The sequence below is a fragment of the Epinephelus lanceolatus genome, chromosome 17, assembly GCF_041903045.1.
Source record: "Epinephelus lanceolatus isolate andai-2023 chromosome 17, ASM4190304v1, whole genome shotgun sequence".
Taxonomy (NCBI): Eukaryota; Metazoa; Chordata; class Actinopteri; order Perciformes; family Serranidae; genus Epinephelus; species Epinephelus lanceolatus.
This window is the reverse complement of record NC_135750.1, coordinates 36,051,744-36,070,472: the sequence shown is the minus strand read 5'-3', so window position 1 is coordinate 36,070,472 and position 18,729 is coordinate 36,051,744. Positions and strand designations below refer to the sequence as shown.

The 18,729-nt window shown below is 41.5% G+C and overlaps 1 protein-coding gene across 2 annotated transcripts in view; it reads left to right on the top strand.

Moving 5' to 3' along the window:
* Positions 1–14,177: 14,177 nt before the first annotated feature.
* Positions 14,178–18,729, top strand: part of LOC117247810 (uncharacterized) — a 64,195-nt gene continuing 59,643 nt past the window's right edge. The window contains exons 1-2 of one of the 2 annotated variants that reach the window (XR_013487845.1): positions 14,178–15,109; positions 17,254–18,342. Coding sequence is in view for 1 of the 2 variants with exons in the window: in XM_033612373.2 (XP_033468264.1) it covers positions 14,870–15,109; positions 17,254–18,331 (1,318 nt within the window). In the remaining variant the exon portion in view is untranslated. The remainder of the gene's footprint in view (positions 15,110–17,253; positions 18,343–18,729) is intronic. The other variant, XM_033612373.2, reaches the window with a different exon arrangement.

The following is an 18,729-nucleotide window of genomic DNA, read 5'->3' as shown; positions in this document are numbered from 1 at the left end:
GGATGGACAGACGTGCAATAGATGTCATACAGAACAGATCAACATGATAAATTTACAGTGTTCCATATTTCAAAATGAAACATAAAGAGAGACGTCTGCGTCACGAGGTAACCTGCCAGACAGTGGAGGCTCCGGAGAAGAAGTCGAGTTAGTGACATGCAGTAATAGAATATGAATCAGTGTCAGAAATTAGCAAGGGCCACGGGCCATTTGGCCCGCAATTTATCCAAGAATGCCCCCAAAAGCCATGTTCCAGGGGCCAAAATTGCCCCCAAGTTTTCGAAACAACTATATGTATTTATATTTTTAACGGTATTACAATCTGACATTAAAGTATAATTTTATTTTCATTAAATTAATTTACCGTCACGTCTACAACTCATTTTCCAGACATAATCAACGAGATTGCACTGATTACGTGAGAGTAATGTGACAGAGAAGGGGAGGGGGCTTTGCTGTATCATAAGTATAAATTAACCATATCTTGGGTGATCTGTGTCTACACAATGACAAATTAATGAAAAATGAAGGTAGAATGAATGTTAAATTTTAAATTAACTTACTTCCAGGATTGCATCTAAGGAATTTATAGTAATTTGGCCTTTTTAATAGTAAAAATAATTGTAATGTGGTGAAACATTAGTACTGTTATCAGTAGGTTAATGGTTAAATCATCACATTTAAACTGGTTGAATTATAGGAAATCTGAGTGATATTTTGCAACCATAACTTTATGTAACCCATTATTTGTTTCATTTATAGTGGTTTCTACTGAAGAATGAAGACACTATCTTAGTTGGTTTTGCTTTTCATGTGCTTATTGTTAGAACATAATTACAATTTTTTGATGGCCCCCAAACATTTTGAAAATGCCCCCAAAATATTTTGTTAATTTCATACCCTGATGTGAATGTTAGCAAGTGAAGAAGAACCAACTTTTCTGAAAGTGAGGAGAGAGAGAGAGCCGGACCACACCTGTTAGTTTGATATGTGGACGGGTGACATGAGGTCATAATACGGCCAGGTGGCACCTGTTGTGGTGGTATGAAATGCTGCCGGTAATGACGAAAGATAAGGAGCAGGAAAATCCTTATAGGGCAGGCAGATAGGTGTTGAATGGGTCTAACAAACACCCACACTTTAATGTTTTTGTTTCCCTGTATGAATATAGAGCCAAACCATGATGTTTTTTTCTAAATCTAACCACATGCTTTTGTTGGTAGTGGAGCTGGTAGCAGCATCCAGGAACATAAACAGCACATGCAGAAGGATACCTATTGCATAATAGACGTGAAAAGCCAGTGATATAGCAGCAACATGTGATGAACTGGGATGAGGATGCGTTGGAGGAACATAATAATGTTCATCAGGTAGGTCAGTGACTCATGCAGCGTACGGAGGAAGATTTTATAACTGCAAACAAAACCTTTACCAAACCAGTTGGTGGAGACCTGAAGGGAGGAGAGACGTTCACAATGAAACCACTTAAATAGGTTGAGTCCAAATTTACTTAAGTGTAGACAGTTTCCTGATGTCCTTCTATACCCTGCCCATTGGCTCCTAAGCCACGAAACCAAACCAACCATACAAGTGACAGGCAAAAGTGGAAGAACGTCACAGTAAACGTCTGCAATAATCCTGCTAACAAAGCCACTTTCCAACTTGTAAATAGCCTAGTGTAACACCTATGTTGTAAGTGCTACTTAGAAAATGGGTAATTAAACACAAATGTAATGCACAAAGTGTTGTGTTGTCAGTGAATGGCATTTTTACATGACCAACTCTGCTTGTCACATGGCGGAAGAATTGGTTTTATTTTTCTTGTAGTTATATTTTTTATGTTGTTCTAGCTATTCTATATAGCATGGCATTATATATTGTGATTTTTATTTTTGTGGTTGGTTTTATTTCTATTATTTTTGTTATGATTTTTTGTAAAAAGATTTGCTTGATTTCATCCGTTTACTTCCTGCCACTGGCCATGTGATTGATTACCACTAAATACCTGCACCTGCTTGAGCTCTACCTTTTGATATACCTTGTTTTATAACCAATAGCTTGTTTGCAATCACGTAACTACTAGGACGTGCACAATTCAGATGGAGGGCAGGAAGTGATAAATCCATATAGTGTGTGAACTGGATAATGAGGACGGTGACAACATAAAAGGGTTTGATGAACCTGCAGGCAACAGGTATTGTCAGAAAATTGTGTTGGATGTGATCCATACAAAGCAAAGAAAAGTGATTTTTCAACTACAGTACAACCAATTTGCCTGGTGGACATGACCTTAGTCAAATGACCTCATCCTCCAGACCTCCTAACGTTACTAATGTTACATGTCAAGCTGACGAAAGTGTACAAGAGTCGAGTGGACTATAACTATTTTGTGTGCGGCTGGGTCCATGACTGAAATGACTGCTTGTTTTTGATTGGGTGAGCAAATGTGCTGTATCACAGTCTTTTATATTTCAACTCTTCACATAGATGTACTGCTGTCAGGCTAAGGTTACTAGGTAATGATAGCTATCTTAAGCTGCTCGGTGGGTAGTGGCGAAAACAGAGAAGTTGTTACAGCACATTGAAATTGTATCCAACTTGAGGCATGTTTAATGAATGTTTTAATGTTTACCTTTGAAATTAGTTGACTCCTCTCCTCCAGACTGAAGACTGTTGTTTTTGATCCACCTCCTTTGTTGTTTCTTGGTGATATTTTTTCCTTTTTACTTCTCTGCTTAATGTCCCACTGTTTTTAGGACTTTAAGTGGTCTTTATTTTTTCCCAATTTGATCAACTGGAACAGCTCTAATCAGTGTAAATCATAAGCATTTGTGCAGTGTTGGTGGCCTCCAGTTGCTGCCCTCCATCTGGACTGCACACTGATGTATGACGTCATATGTATATGTCCACCTCAAACACTACGCACATAAACAATATGGATTGTGGTACTGTTCTAAACAGAACATGAGCAGCTCCAGCAGCCCCTATAGCAGCTGCGTTATCCATTAAACCCAACAATATGAAAGTCATCAAAACAGAAACAACCAACAACAAAACTCAGTCAGTGTCGACTTGCCTGGTTAAATAAAGGTTAAATAATTTTTTTTAAAAAACGCCTGACTGAGGTTTACTCTTGTTTTCCTCTTCTTTTATCACTCTCCTTTTTGCTCTTCTTTGCCTCCTCAGACAGAGGAGCTCGTTTTCTTTTGGGAGGCCATTTTTCACTTATCTCCAAACTTTGTCCATCTGTCATTGTGCTCCTGACTCAACTATCTCATGCCCAGCTCCTCATAAGGACCAGCTCCAGTCCCTGATTGGCTGACCGACCAGTTTGGCAATACATGACACATTTCCTGCCATAAAGAAGATTTTTTCTGCGAAAATCCGTCCCCGGTGGCAGAAGCTTATTGCAAAGATTGCAAAGCCATTAAGTAACCTATGTAAACGCTGATAGTCTGATTTTACTGTGGCCACTACCCTGTGCAACCCACATTATTTTCATAATGATATATATAGGCAAAAATGCTGTCTGTTGCTTCTTTAAATCACTGAAATCAATGGGCCAATATTTGGGACAGGCGTCTATATGGGACAGGCCTTTAAATCCTTTCACACAAAGCTGTTGCTCAGCAAAGATCAGGAAATACAGTCAAATTGTTTATTTAAACCACTGTGAATATTACTTGTTTAGAATTAGGCTTCGAATAACATATCGATTATGAATCATTCATTTGATCGAGCTCCGACAGAGTGCATCAGAGAGAGCGAGTTACGGCACTTGAGGATTTCGGCACCCAGCATACCAACACAACACCACTTTATCCTGTTAAAACAGTACTCACAACTTGGATTAATGTTCATGAAAAAAAAAGTTGATTCTTTTGATCTGAGGACTCTGACAGACTAAAGAATGAATATCTTAAAGGGTAATCAAGGAATGACAACGTTAAGGCTTTGGCTCCTGTTTTACTTTTGGAGAATCACAAGTAGGTCTTTCTTCTTGGAGCACAGTCTTCTAGTGGGATAATGGGGTACTATGAGCTATTTAACTTATTACAGTGCCTGATCATCAACAACTTTGTAGGTGAGAAGAGGGTTTTTTAATTCAATTAAGGGTTTTACAGGGAGCAAGTGGAGAGAAGCTAAAACAGGAGAAATATGATATCTTTTCCTAGTTCCTGTCATTACATGTGCTGCAGCAATCTGGTTCAACTGTGCAGTCTTCAGAGTCTCATCAGAGCAGCCTGATAGTAAGGAATTGTAGTGGCCCAGCCTAAAAGTAACAAATGCGTTGACTAGTTTATGTGCAATCTTAACCTGAATCAAGATTATTTGGGAAAGCACAAATAATGTGATGGAAACAGATTTATTCTACCCTAAATTGATTGTTATAATCAAATTGATGATCATCAGTCATTGTTCATGGCCACAAGATAAAAATGCCTACTCTGTTTGCAACATAAAAGTTTGATTTCACTAAGTAGTTTCATTTAGACTACTACACAGTTTTGAAAAATCAACGCTATTCTGTAGTCCCCCCCCCCCCTTGTATTTCAGTCAATATTCCATCCTTAGCCATAGGTTTTATGGAATTTTGACTTAGCGCTCACTAATGGTTATTGAAACAGATGGATATATAAGGAGAGGGGAACTAAATGTGGCATTACGAAATAAAAGTCTCTTGAAATAAATAAATAAATGTGGAATTATAAAGTAATAGTCCCTCGAAAGACATAAAAGCAGTCCTTTGAAAATTGTGCTTTTAACAAAAATAAATAGATAAAAACCTATTGACTCTTTCTTATATTTTAACTACATTTATTTTTATATTTATTCCCACACTTATTTATTTCAGGAATTATTTCACAGCCATTTACAACATTTGTTCGATTGAATGTGACTTACAGTATGGTATAAACTGCACCCACCTCTGGTGTATTATCCAAATACAGACACAGAGATGGATCATTGTGTTGATTGAACAAATACCGATAATGGTGCCTCTGCACACCTCTAACACACACACACACACACACACATAAAAAACTGAGTATGCACTCACCACCCACTTTAGTAGGTACACCTTGCTAGTACGAGATTGGACCCCCTTTTGCCTTCAGAACTGCCTTAATTCTTGGTGGCATAGATTCAACAAGGTTCTGGAAACATTCCTCAGAGACTTCGGCCCATATTGACATGATAGCATCACACAGTTGCTGCAGATTTGTCAGCTGCACATCCTGAATGCAAATCTCACCACATCCCAAAGGTGCTCTACTGGATTGAGATCTGGTAACTGTGGAGGCCATTGGAGTACAGTGAACTCATTGTCATGTTCAAGAAACCAGGTTGAGATGATTTGACCTTTGTGACACGGCACTTTATCCTGCTAGAAGTAGCCATCAGAAGATGGGTACACTTTGGTCATAAGAAGATGGACACGGTCAGCAGCAATATTCAAGTGGGCTGTGACGCTGAATTGATGCTCAGTTGGTACCAAAAGTGTGCCGAGGGAATATCTCCCACACCATTACACCACCACCACCAGCCTGAACCGCTGACACAAAGCAGGATGGATCCATGCTTTCGTGTTGTCATCATTGTTTTAACCATACCCTCGATCTAGTTCTGACATATGGAATTGAAACCTAACAGTCTTTCCACAGAATCCCTCGCTATCGGATCATTATCTGATTACTTTTGATTTTTTTTTACTCGATTACACGCCACTCAGCAACAGTTACTATACTAGATGTTTATCAGATAGTGCTGTCGCAAAATTTAAGAAAATGATTACTCCGTCGTTAAATTCAATACCAAGTCCTTCAGTAACAGAGGTTTCCCGTGCCGACTTTAACCTCTCCCGAATTGATCATTTTGTCGATAGCGCCATAGGCTCGCTGTGAACAACACTCGACTCTGTAGCTCCTCTTAAAAAGAAGTTAACAAAGCAAAGAAAGTTCGCTCCTTGGTATAACTCTCAAACCCGTAAGTTAAAACAAATATCGCGAAAGTTTGAAAGGAATTGGCGATTAACCAAACTGGAAGAATCTCGTTTAATCTGGACAGACAGTCTCAAAACTTATAAGAGGGGCCTCCGCAATGCCAGAGCAAACTATTAGTCAGCATTAATAGAAGAAAACAAGAATAACCCCAGGTTTCTTTTCAGCACTGTAGCCAGGCTGACTGAGAGTCAAAGCTCTATTGAGCCTTGTATTCCTTTAGCCCTTAGCAGTAATGATTTTATGAGCTTTTTTAATGACAAAATTCTAACTATTAGAGGCAAAATTCATGACCTCCTGCCCTCAGATGGTAGGCCTACCTATCTAACCTCAAACACAGCTGTAAAACCAAATATATATTTAGATTGCTTCTCCCCAATTTCTCTTCAAGAATTGACCGCAGTGATTTCTTCATCTAAATCATCAACGTGTCTCTTAGACCCCATCCCAACTAGGCTACTTAAGGAGGTCTTTCCTTTAGTTAACACTCATATATTAGATATGATCAATATATCCTTATTAACAGGCTATGTACCACAGTCTTTTAAGGTAGCTGTAATTAAACCTCTCCTAAAGAAGCCCACCCTGGATCCAGAGGTGTTAGCCAACTATAGACCAATATCTAATCTTCCCTTTATGTCAAAGATCCTTGGGAAAGTAGTCCCAGACCAGCTGTGTGATAATAATTTATTTGAGAAATTTCAGTCAGGATTTAGAGTGCATCATAGCACTGAGACAGCACTAGTTAAAATTACAAATGACCTTCTGATTGCTTCAGACAAAGGACTCGTCTCTGTACTTGTTTTATTAGATCTTAGTGCGGCGTTTGACACAATTGACCATCAAATTCTACTGCAGAGACTGGATCACTTAATTGGCCTAAAAGGTTCTGCACTGAGCTGGTTTAAATCTTATTTATCTGATCGTTTTCAGTTTGTTGACGTTCATAATGAATCATCCTTACGTACTAAAGTTTGTTTTGGAGTTCCGCAAGGTTCTGTGCTCAGACCAATCCTATTTACTCTATATATGCTTCCTTTAGGTAACATCATTAGAAATCACTCTATAAATTTCCATTGTTATGCAGATGATACACAATTGTATTTATCGATGAAGCCAGAAGAAAGTAATCAATTAACTAAACCTCATAATTGCCTTAAAGACATAAAAACCTGGATGAGCACCAATTTCCTGATGTTAAATTCAAACAAAACTGAAGTTATTGTTCTTGGCCCCAAACAACTCAGAGACTCTTTATCTGATGACATAGTTTCTCTAGATGGCATTGCTCTGGCCTCTAGCACTACCGTAAGAAACCTCGGAGTAACATTTGATCAAGATTTGTCTTTTAATTCTCATTTAAAACAAACCTCACGGACTGCATTTTTTCATCTACGTAATATTGCGAAAATTAGGCCTATCCTGACCTGAAAAGATGCAGAAAAATTGGTCCACGCTTTTGTTACCTCTAGGCTGGATTACTGTAACTCTCTATTATCAGGTAGCTTTAGTAAGTCCTTAAAAACTCTCCAGCTAATTCAGAATGCAGCAGCACGTGTACTAACAGGAACTAAGAAACAAGATCATATTTCTCCTGTTTTAGCTTCTCTGCACTGGCTCCCTGTAAAATCCAGAATTGAATTTAAAATCCTACTGTTAACTTATAAAGCTCTAAATGGTCAGGCTCCGTCATATCTTAGAGAGCTCATAGTGCCTCATTATCCCACCAGAACACTGCGCTCTGAGAACGCAGAGTTACTCGTGGTCCCTAAAGTCTCCAAAAGCAGATCAGGAGCCAGAGCCTTCAGCTATCAGGCTCCTCTCCTGTGGAATCATCTTCCTGTTACGGTCCGGGAGGCAGACACCGTCTCCACATTTAAGACTAGACTTAAGACTTTCCTCTTTGATAAAGCTTATAGTTAGGGCTGGCTCAGGCTTGCCCTGTACCAGCCCCTAGTTAGGCTGACTTAGGCCTAGTCTGCCGGAGGACCCCCCTATAATACACCGGGCACCTTATCTCCTTCTCTCTCTCTCTCTCTCTCCCTCGTATCCTATTACTGCATCTTGCTAACTCGGCCATTCTGGATGTCACTAACTCGGCTTCTTCTCCGGAGCCTTTGTGCTCCACTGTCTCTCAGATTAACTCATATTGCAGCGGTGCCTGGATAGCGTGACGTGTGTGGTTGTGCTGCTGCCGTGGTCCTGCCAGATGCCTCCTGCTGCTGCTGCCATCATTAGTCATTACTCATACTTTGACTGTTATTATACACATATGATTATTATCACACATGTATACTGCCAGATATTAATATATACTTTCAACATATTGTACCACAGTAGCCAGAACTATATTATTACTTTCATTAATGTTGTTGTTGTAAGCTACTGTCATTACCGTCTGTCCTGCATCTCTCTCTCTCTCTCTCGCTCTCTCTTTCTGTCACATTGTGTCATACGGATTACTGTTAATTTATTATGCTGATCTGTTCTGTATGACATCTATTGCACGTCTGTCCGTCCTGGAAGAGGGATCCCTCCTCAGTTGCTCTTCCTGAGGTCTGATTTTAACCCCCGCTATGTTGATAAAATGAGCTCTGGTAACTTCCAAAGTGACCAATCAAGAAATGTTAAAAGTGAGAAGCTTTGAATTCAGGGGTGCAAGACCAGATTAAACCTCATGCAGTTTCCTCTTTCACTTTATGCCAGTTCTCATCAGCGATGACACAGGATTCACATACTGGACAAGAGCGGAATATAAAATAACTGCTTGTGAAATGTAACTACCAAGCACTAGTAACGTGTTCAGTATCAGAATGCAACTGTAACCCACTTCTGATAGGGTACACAGAGTAGTTAAATAGTTAGGACCAGTGTCTAGATTCGTAGGAGGGATTTAAAGAGAGAATGACAGACACTATAAGTAGCTGGAGCCAGATGATTTATTAAATGTAAAATTATATTAAAGGCACTTTGGAAAAATAACAAAATAAAATGTTTAAACCAACACTCTAGCTTCACTCAACCAGTTGAGACTCTTAAGTGCATTCAATGCAACAAATCAACAATATTTCACCCTTTTGAACAGGTAAGGCAAATCACATAAAATTGCACAGTTCACTTTAAATAACAGAAAATGTCCCTTTAATTGAAAAAGAATTCAATGTTCCTTTGTTCCGTTCCTTTAAGTTCAGTTTAGCTAACATCAGTCAGACAGTCAATTTCAGTCAAGCGCTTTTTATATCAGTCAAATCAGGTAGTGAGGTGTGACCTTTAGTCATACCACAGAGGTGAAAGGGGAAAAGACGGGAATGGGGGTTTCCTCCTTGGGGCAAGGGTGATGTCACTCCAGCTCCTCGGATGAGGAGATCCTCAGTTTCACAGTTGGCTCGCCATCTCCTTCGCCAAGGAGAATCTGAATCCACATCCAAATCTAGGGGTTTTCTCTAGGGAATCTCAGAAACCTAGCCTGTGCAGAAACAAGGCTATTAGTCTCTGGGTTATGTCTGAGTTCCTGTCTCTTATGGCCATAATAAAATCACATCAAAATTCTTCAAACACTACTGTAACACAATAGTGATTAACTTCATAACTTACTGTTCAGCATTTCTCATGAAATATTTCATCACTTTTAAAGGAGCAATAAGCGAAATTCATCATTTCTAGATTGAAGGAATTAAAAAATTGCTATGTGAAGAACTAGAGGTGTAATTTCATCTGGAGTATAGCATGACCTCACACACCCTCTCTCTGTGTTGATCTCCAGCCCATTGTTTACAAGCCGGTCCGGCTGCGCGTTCGTGTACGTTGATGTGAATCCCCCCCCTCGGAGTCCTTGGCCCTCCCTCCCTATAAAAGGCTATAGCCAGTGAGCGATGGCAGCGCATATTTTCGAAATGAAATGGCAGAGAGCAGAACGAAACCAGGGCTAACCGGTGCTTCCTCCTCAGGCTCCACTTCACTCAGCTGCCCCACAGATCCGCTGCCTCTCCCACTTTAACCTCAATAACAATCTGGAGCTAGCTGGGAGCGGCTGGCGAGGCGTTAGCCGCAGCATGACCAGAGGGAAGCACAGCCAGTTAGCCTCCGCTAGCTTCCCAACTAGCCCCGGCTCTCTGTTTGGATCCAACCGGAGCACCGAGCCCTGGTTTGTTATTCAGGTTAATGTGGGAAGAAGCAGCGGGTTTATCGGGCAGCTAAGTGAAGCTGGGTGAAGTGGAGGCTGCGGAGGAAACACCGGGATGGGTTAATGTCTGGAGCTTGAGTTATTAGCGGCTTGGTCCCAGCAATGGGTCAGGCGTTACGGTTGTGTTAAGTGAGTAAGTTAGCCCGGCAGCCCAGCTAACATTTTCAATTAGCATTGTAAAATGTAGCCTCCCTGCGAGCCCACATTTTTGTAATATATTTGCTGAGATGGAGGCGAGGCTCAGTGACTAGAAGAGCTGATAGAAGCGCTCCATAGCTGTAAGTTACTCCAGTAGCTGGTGGCAGCTGACTCAGCTAGTGCTAACACCGGGAGCTAACGCTAACGTTCCTCCTCTTCTCCGTGAGTGAGAGCGATGTTTTAGCTAAAACATCGCTTCAGGTTAAAGTGGGAAGAAGCAGCGGGTTTATCGGGCAGCTGAGTGAAGCTGGGTGAAGTGGAGGCTGCGGAGGAAACACCGGGATGGGTTACTGTCCGGAGCTTGAGCAGCCCGCGAGCCAGGTGGATAGCCTGGAGAGCTAACAACATCAGGTTTGGTTGCACTTATAAGCCGCAACTTTGGGCACTTTTTTTTGTAAAGTCGCTGACAAATATGGGTAGTTGCGAGTTGCATTTTTTTGGGCTTGTTTCTAAAGTGGAGTTCCTTTTTGGGCTTGCTCTCTAAACGTTGCCTTTCTCTATCCGTCTAATAAGTAGCCAAATTTAAGCGCATGATAGTATGTCGGACTGCAGGATGTTTCCACAGCTCCACTCCCTCTGCCCCTCTCCTTCTCCGCATAAACACAGGTGACAGGTCAGTCAATGAGACTTTTCACATTTAAATTGCGCGATTAGCTATTTCGCTAACAAGTGGGCGAAAAATGGAAAGAATACAATAAAGATTTGTAGAGAGAGAGAGGATTAAAAGATTCGACTTAAAGAGGGGGACGATTCAAAGGCAGTGTGCAAATTTAGATTCTCATCATTCAGATCTTGTTCAGCATACCAGCACTGTTACAGTGAAAGTAAAATGGCTCGTTAGAATTCAAATTAATTCAATTTATGTTGGTTTGACTTGATCTGATGACTGTGACTGAAATCAGAAGAAAGCTATTGAGTTTAAAATAAATGTGTTGAAATGTATTTTTCTCCTTGTCCTTATTTTAAATAGGTTATAAAAAAAATCAATAATTATCGTTTTCAATCAATATGAACCATCGTGATATACTTTTCAGCCATATCGCCCACCCCTAGAATCTCTGTTGTACGTATTTTATGTTATAAAGTGCATTTCTAGCATGGTTACGTAAAAAGGCACAGAAGAGTTCTGCTTTTTGACGTCAGTGTTGCTGAATGCATGATCCATGTGCGTATGTGCAACATGCTTTTTGCTTGAATTCACAATGAATGGGGATTAAAAACACTGTCTTTCTCCCAATTATTTTTGTACTCGATGTGCAACTGCTAAATTTCTCAACATCTAAACTACTGAATTAACACATTAACACACAAATGAAAGATAGAAATCACAAGAATAAACAGTAATATTACACACAAAAATGTATTTCATTAAATAATATGGTCTGGAAAATGTGATTGTACAAGGGTGACAGGGTAGGCACTGCCTACTTTGCCTACCCTGATGGCACATGAATCCTACACACTGGACCTTTAATGTAAGTGAATCATGTAGGGATATATGATATTGATTTTTTTTTTTTTTGCCAATATCCCATATATAACAACTTATTTGGCTGATAACCGATACTGACATTAAAATACATACTTTTTTCCCCACCTAATTTTAGTGATCATAAAGTCTCCTCTATAGTGAAATTAACATCATATTATGCATGCATACTCTTATGGTGATGGCCCACCAGCAGATGGAGACATGAGATAGAATGCTTGTCTATATACAGTATGTATTATACATTCATTGTGCAAAATAAGAAAAAGCTTGTTGGCTCATTCTGATAATTCATTTAATTTTAGTCAATTTTAAAGCCAATATCACTCGATACTGACGATGTGCTTATATTATCATGCATCCCTAGAATTATAGGGCATGTATTTAATTTGTGTTCTCCTGGACTACACTGATAAGGATAATAATTTTTTTAGGTTTGAAAGAGGGGAGCTTCTCTTTCTCCTCTACTATTCTGTACTCTATACTCCACTGTTTTTGCACTGTTTTGTGTCTTTTACATTCATTCAGTTGGATTGAAAAATTGGAGATTTTAGAAACGTACCTCCTCAACAGCACTTATATTTATCGCTCTTAGGCATTTGCTAAATGCCTGGGCCCGTATTCACAAAGAATCCTAAGACTAAAAGTAGCTCTTAGTGACGTCATTCTAAGAAAACTCTTAGAATTTCTCGAATTCTAAGATTTTTCTTAGAATTTTCCCTTGGTAAGATAAAAGTAATTCACAAAGCATCTTAGGCCTTAAGAGAGCTCCTAAGGTGAAAAACTGTTGAGAGGAGGGAGGAGGACTTTTAAGAAGCCTAAGAGTGTCTTAAACAGAGAAGATGGCGGAAAGACGGAGATGAAGGAGAGATATTCTCCGTATATTGAACGACAGTGATTTAATAAGATGCTACCGGCGTGATAGTGCAGGGATAATGTTTGTGGTTGACCTCATCAGGGATTAACTTACTTTTCCCACCCAGCGTGGTAACGCAATAACGCCCACTTTGGATTGCAGCACATACCGGTGCTTCTCACACTCATCGCTTGTGTGTAAAAGGAGAGGGAATGACGCATTGATTTGTTGGGCAATGCGCTCCCAAGTCTGCCTCTTCCCTTGTGCCGTGATCCCGGGACCGAATTTCCCTCTTAAAACTCCTTTGTTCTCCTCCACGAGCTGCGCCAACAGCAGGCACTGCTCTTCTGTCCAGTTCGGCTTTCTCATTCTTTTTTCTCCATTTCATTTGTTGTTTTGGTCATTCCGCCAAATCAAACCGCTTTTTACAAGGAGGCCAGCAATCACAGTAATTGCTGACAGCTGAGTCTGCGTCCACCATTAATAGGCTATCAAATAGATTAAGTAGCCTAGTAAAATTACCAGCATGGCGAGTAAACATAACAATAAGCAAATCAATAGGCTATAATAATTGGCATGTGAATGAGATAGCCTACATTCAAACATTTTGAAGCTGTGTAACAATTAATTTAATTTTGCTGAGTTTCATCATCATGACATAAAATTATTTTCATGATTACACATTTCTTAATACAGTCTAAGTTCTATGATCGGTTGATTTCACTGTCCATTCCTTACTAGGAGTGCTTTTTTTTTTTTTTTTGTAACAACCAATCACAGCTTTAAGAAGACTGTGTCATACCTAGCAACGGGGTCAACCACACCTCCTCACTAAGAAAAAAGTTTCTGTCCCCTCCTTGCTCAGAGTTGCTCTCAGAAACTTCCTGAATCACTCTTAAGCTAAGATTCCTTGCTAGGAATTTTTAGGCTAAGTTAGGAGCTCTCTGAGAGGACTCTGAGAATCTTTGTGAATACGGGCCCTGGTCTTATTGTCACCTAAAAGAAGCAGTGCATCCCCAGGGCCTCACTGTTCAGTCTCTCAGCTGCATTTCAATTGGCTGTTCACTCTGCACCCCTCAGTTTGCCACCTTTAACATATCCTGATTGGCCACTTCAAATCTATGATGAGGGAAATTAGCAGAGCTCATCTTTTCAGTTTAGAAGGGTTAAGGTCATACCCATATTAAGGCTAGTAAATGCTTAGAATGTGATATCCAATATCGACTTGTATCGAAATTTGCCTATTTATTTATTTTCAACTTACAAACTACTTTTTTCAGTTGAATACATTTTTCTCATAGCAGTATTTCCTATTTTATTATCATTCATTTGAGGTTGAATTAAGTATGTGTAATTTGTAACAAGATACTTTTTGATGCATTTGTGCATCTCTGTATAAATAACAGTAATAGCCTATAAGCAGACCTCGTTCCTCTATTGGCGTTTGTGTTTCTTAAGAGTTCACATTGTATTCATACACGATATATAGGGCCTACTGTAGACTGTTCTGCCAACAGTGTCCTCATTATGAAGTAAATTTACAAAATGGAAATCTCACCTTGAACAGGTAGCGCAGTCATGGCCTGATACCTTACAACTACAGCAGATGGCGCAACAAGACAAAGAAGCGTTTGGAGAGAGAGCGGATGAAGGAGCGAGAGGAGAGTGTCTGTTCTCCACACTAACGCACCTTATCATCCTGGCTCTCCGGCTATGCACCTGCAACCTCCCCTTGCAGTCCTCCTGTCCTCCTCCCCGGCGGTCGGACAGCGGTAGTGCGCACTGAGCAGCGGGAGTGCGCAAGGCGGCCGGCATGCACCTGGAGAGAAACCTCCCCGCCAAGCCGTCCAAGGGCTCAGCTGGAGACACAGCAGCATGCAGACTGATGCTCTAACAGCAGGGATATAGCAGCAGAGCACCGGGCGGATATCGGAGCTGCAGCATGGGCGTGGGAGAGAGGCACAGCCTAAAGGAAAGCGATGTAATTCCACGGACATAAGAAGGGTGGGTGGGGGGAACCCGAGTAGCGTTGGATCAGAGTTGTCCCGGGTGTATTTTGGGGCTTAGTTTGGTGTCTTGTTCTCTTAAATTCACCAAACACAGTACTTTTTTCCTGCCAACCTCCAGTGTAGTTTAAAAGGATGGAGAAGGGCGCTCAGCAGCAGCCGCCGCAGCAGCTGTCCAAAAGCGCAGAGAGTCCGGCGGACGACATCTCCAAATTAAACGACGAGGAGCTGCTGAAGTGGGGCAAGGAGGAGCTGGTGCGGCGGCTGCGGAGGGCAGAGGCGGGGAAGAGGAGCGCCATCGTGGAGCACGGCAATCTGATGCGGGAGGTGAACCGGAGACTCCAGCAGCACCTCAACGAAATACGGAGTTTAAAGGTGAGATGGGTGGGGGACCCCGGGGACCCAGGCTTTACCAGGTTCCGTAGGGTTTTACACAGGTGTGTAGGCTATAATAAGCATGCTGATCTTGGATCTGTACAGAATAAGTAAGAGAGGAAGCCTTCTGACATATGGGCACTTAAAAGATTGTCATCAGGGCCAGAATGGTCACTAAATAATTCTTAAATCATAAAACCTGTTGCATATGGGATAAACAGAATACTGCATGGGATGATACAATTAATGCTCATTATATTCATAATATAAACTGTATTAAGGATTAAATGCCTTTCCAATAGCATATAAAAATTATGACATTTAGCCTGTTTTGGTCCAAAAATAGTGAAATGTTTGCTGGTGTAGCTATCAGTTAGACATGAGTAAACTAAACAATGATTGTGTTAAGAATATTGTCAGTTCTATACCGTATTGTTGTTTAACAAAAGTCGATTGATCGAGTTGATTGACAGAATATTTAACACCTATACCATAATTATGATGGATTAATTATCTCAGTCATTTTTCAAGCAAAAATTCCAACTATTTTCTGGTTCTGGGTTCTCTGATGGAAAATTTGCTGCTTTTCACTGTTTTATTGTAGGCCTATATGACAGGAGTGGGAATTACCAAAGGCCCTTAACTTAACTTAAGTCACAATACAACATTATTCCCATTTGCAATATGTTGAGTATTCCAATAACATATATTACGATATAAAAAGCAATTTATTATCCTTTTTTCAGATGGGAATTTATCCCCAGAGGGAACTTTGTCAGTGTCTGTGTTATCTAATAAGATAAAATTTTCAGTTTGTCCATCTCACTTCAATCATTTTTATTGCAGCAAAATGTTTAAAGTGGACTGAAAAGGCAAAGCATTTTATGAATCTAGTCAGCTCCCCAAACCTTAATTTGTATTTGCAATATTAATAATTTTAGTTATTAAAGAAGTGGATACTTGTTGGTGTGTATTGATATTGCCACACAAAATATCGTGATACGATGTTGTATCAATTTTTCCCCGCCCCTGTATCATAATAAATACCGCCACTCTGTCAGTGATTTCAGCGTCAGATGCTGATGTTAAAAGCCACCTTTCGCTGAGGTATGATACACCGCCTGGCAGCGTCAGAACCTGTCGCAGTGCTATGGTATGTTGCAGGTTGCCCAGACAGCACCTACCCAAATGATACATGTTACCATGGTGGTATGATATGCTACTGGATGGTGACAGTTTGAAATGCTGCTGCTAATAATGTAACATAAGGAGCTGGAAAGTCCCTGTAGGGCAGGCAGAAAGGGAGGTGGATGTGTCCAACTGGCCCTGAACCTTCACCCAGGAGCCCAGTGTTCACTTTCCGTATGAGTGTAGAGCCAAATCTTGTTGTTTTATTCTAAAATTAACCATGTGCACATAGACGTGGAAGTCCACTGACAAAGCAGCGATATGTGAAAACTTGGGATGAGAACGTGTTGTAATTAATTGATGACCTTTAGGGTTTTGACTGCTGTTTGAAAAAAACGAGTTTTTTCTCACTATCTCTTGACACCAAACAATTAATCAGTTATTCAATAATAAATAAGTAATGACCAACTGATAATGAAAATAATCGATGGTTGCAGTCCAAGTTCATGGTTAATTCGTCTGAACTGAGAAAGGTTTTGTCTACAAAATGTCAGAAAATGGTGAAAAAGGCAAGCCTGGCATGACAAGTTTGGTTTTGTTTGCAGTTGTAATTAGTGGCGCACCTGAATTAAAATTGTCAGAATAAATAGTAGACTGTCATGTCTATCATCAACAAAGGAAAATTAGGGATCCACAAAGAAAAAAAAGAAAAATCAAAAGGTACGTGAACGGGACATGGATCAAGAAAGGAAGGGTGGGGGCCCAAAGAGACTGCTTATGCATAGGATTCAGAGTTTGGTGCTACACCCCTGGTTGCACATTCATTTTTTGTCCATCAACTCATCAGTTCAGCTCTACAAGAATCTCTTCACACACTAGTACACACACAACTGCATGATGGGAACACGCTTTTCACTCATCAAATGATCAATCCCAGCAGGAGCATGCATGTAATCCCTCACTGTGCTGCTCTTTGTGTGTGTGTTTCTGTTCCTGTGTGTGTCTGTGTAAACCAGGACGTGAACCAGAAACTGCAGGAGGACAACCAGGAGCTGCGGGACCTGTGCTGCTTCTTGGATGACGACCGGCAGAAGGGGAAGCGGGTGTCGCGGGAGTGGCAGCGCTTGGGCCGCTACAGTGCAGGCCTGATGAGAAAGGAGGTGGCCATCTACCTGCAGAAGCTGAAGGAACTGGAGCAGCGGCAGGTGGAGGTCATCCGGGAGAACATGGAGCTCAAGGAGGTGTGCCTCATGCTGGAGGAGGAGAGGGCTGTGGCTGTGGCTGGAGGGGGAGGAGGTGGAGGTGTGGGCAGTCATGGGGTTCCTGGCCGTAGGAGCTCTATAGACAGTCAGAGCAGCTTGTCTCAGCTTGCTGGAGGTGTCCCAGCACCTGGACTACTGCGGGACGTTGGCGACGGGAGCAGCACCTCCAGTGCGGGGAGTACAGATAGCCCAGATAACCCACACCTCAAACCCCCTTCCCTGGGCTCCAACCACAGCCCTGGATCAAGATGTGTCTCTGCAGAGCACCCCCACAAACCAGGAGATGTGTGTGAATCCACAGGCAGGAGGCACAGCTCCACCCCAGAGTACCACACTTTCCCCCAGGCCTGTCGCCCTCGTGGGGGGTCCCTCACCAACCTGGACCCCCGTGGTCTTCGGGGACACAGCCCAGACAAACACAGCAAGTCTCCCACCAGGCAACCATGTGACTCCCACCCCAAACCCTGCAGCTCTGACCTACTAGCCCAGAAACAGCTATTGATGTCAGGGCAGGCATCAGCAGGCTGTGGGAAGGGAACAGCCAAGTCCAGCCCAGAGCTGAGTCAGAGACACCGGCCGGTTAACATGGCAGGGGCAGGCTGTGGGAGTCCTGAGGCCAAGCCGACAGCGATAGGGACGCCTGAGCACCTGAGAAAGGGGCGGGTGATTGTGGGTAGTCCAGAGTCTATACGGCACCACCATCACTATCAGCACAGCTCTGGGATGGAGCACGACAAGGGGAGGTATAGCAGTGGCTCCCCTGGCAGGGACGGGGGTCAGAGGAGGATGGCAGGAGAGGAGATGTCCCCCCACCACCAGAGTCTGTACAACGGTAGGCACAGGGTAACTCTTATCTTGTATTTCAATTCATAACTCATTCATGACCCATACAGGATAACATTCATAAATTCACATCAAGTTATGCTGGAATGTTGGTTTAGAATCACCTGGGCTGATTGAGTCAGTGTCATCTGACTTTGAAATGATGGATATGAGGCTATTTTATTTCTCAGTTCATACATATTTATTATAGTTATACTTCTTTAGCTTCTAACACACTAAATCAACAGAGACCCACAACCTAGAGTTCTGCATGGGCATAAAACTAAGACCTGAACCCAGCCCCAAACCCGTACCTTTCCTACCTGACCCAGCTGAAACCACCTGGTACTGCTGAATTTGAAATCCCAAACCCAATCTGAGACAAAGGCTATATTTTTATTATTTTTT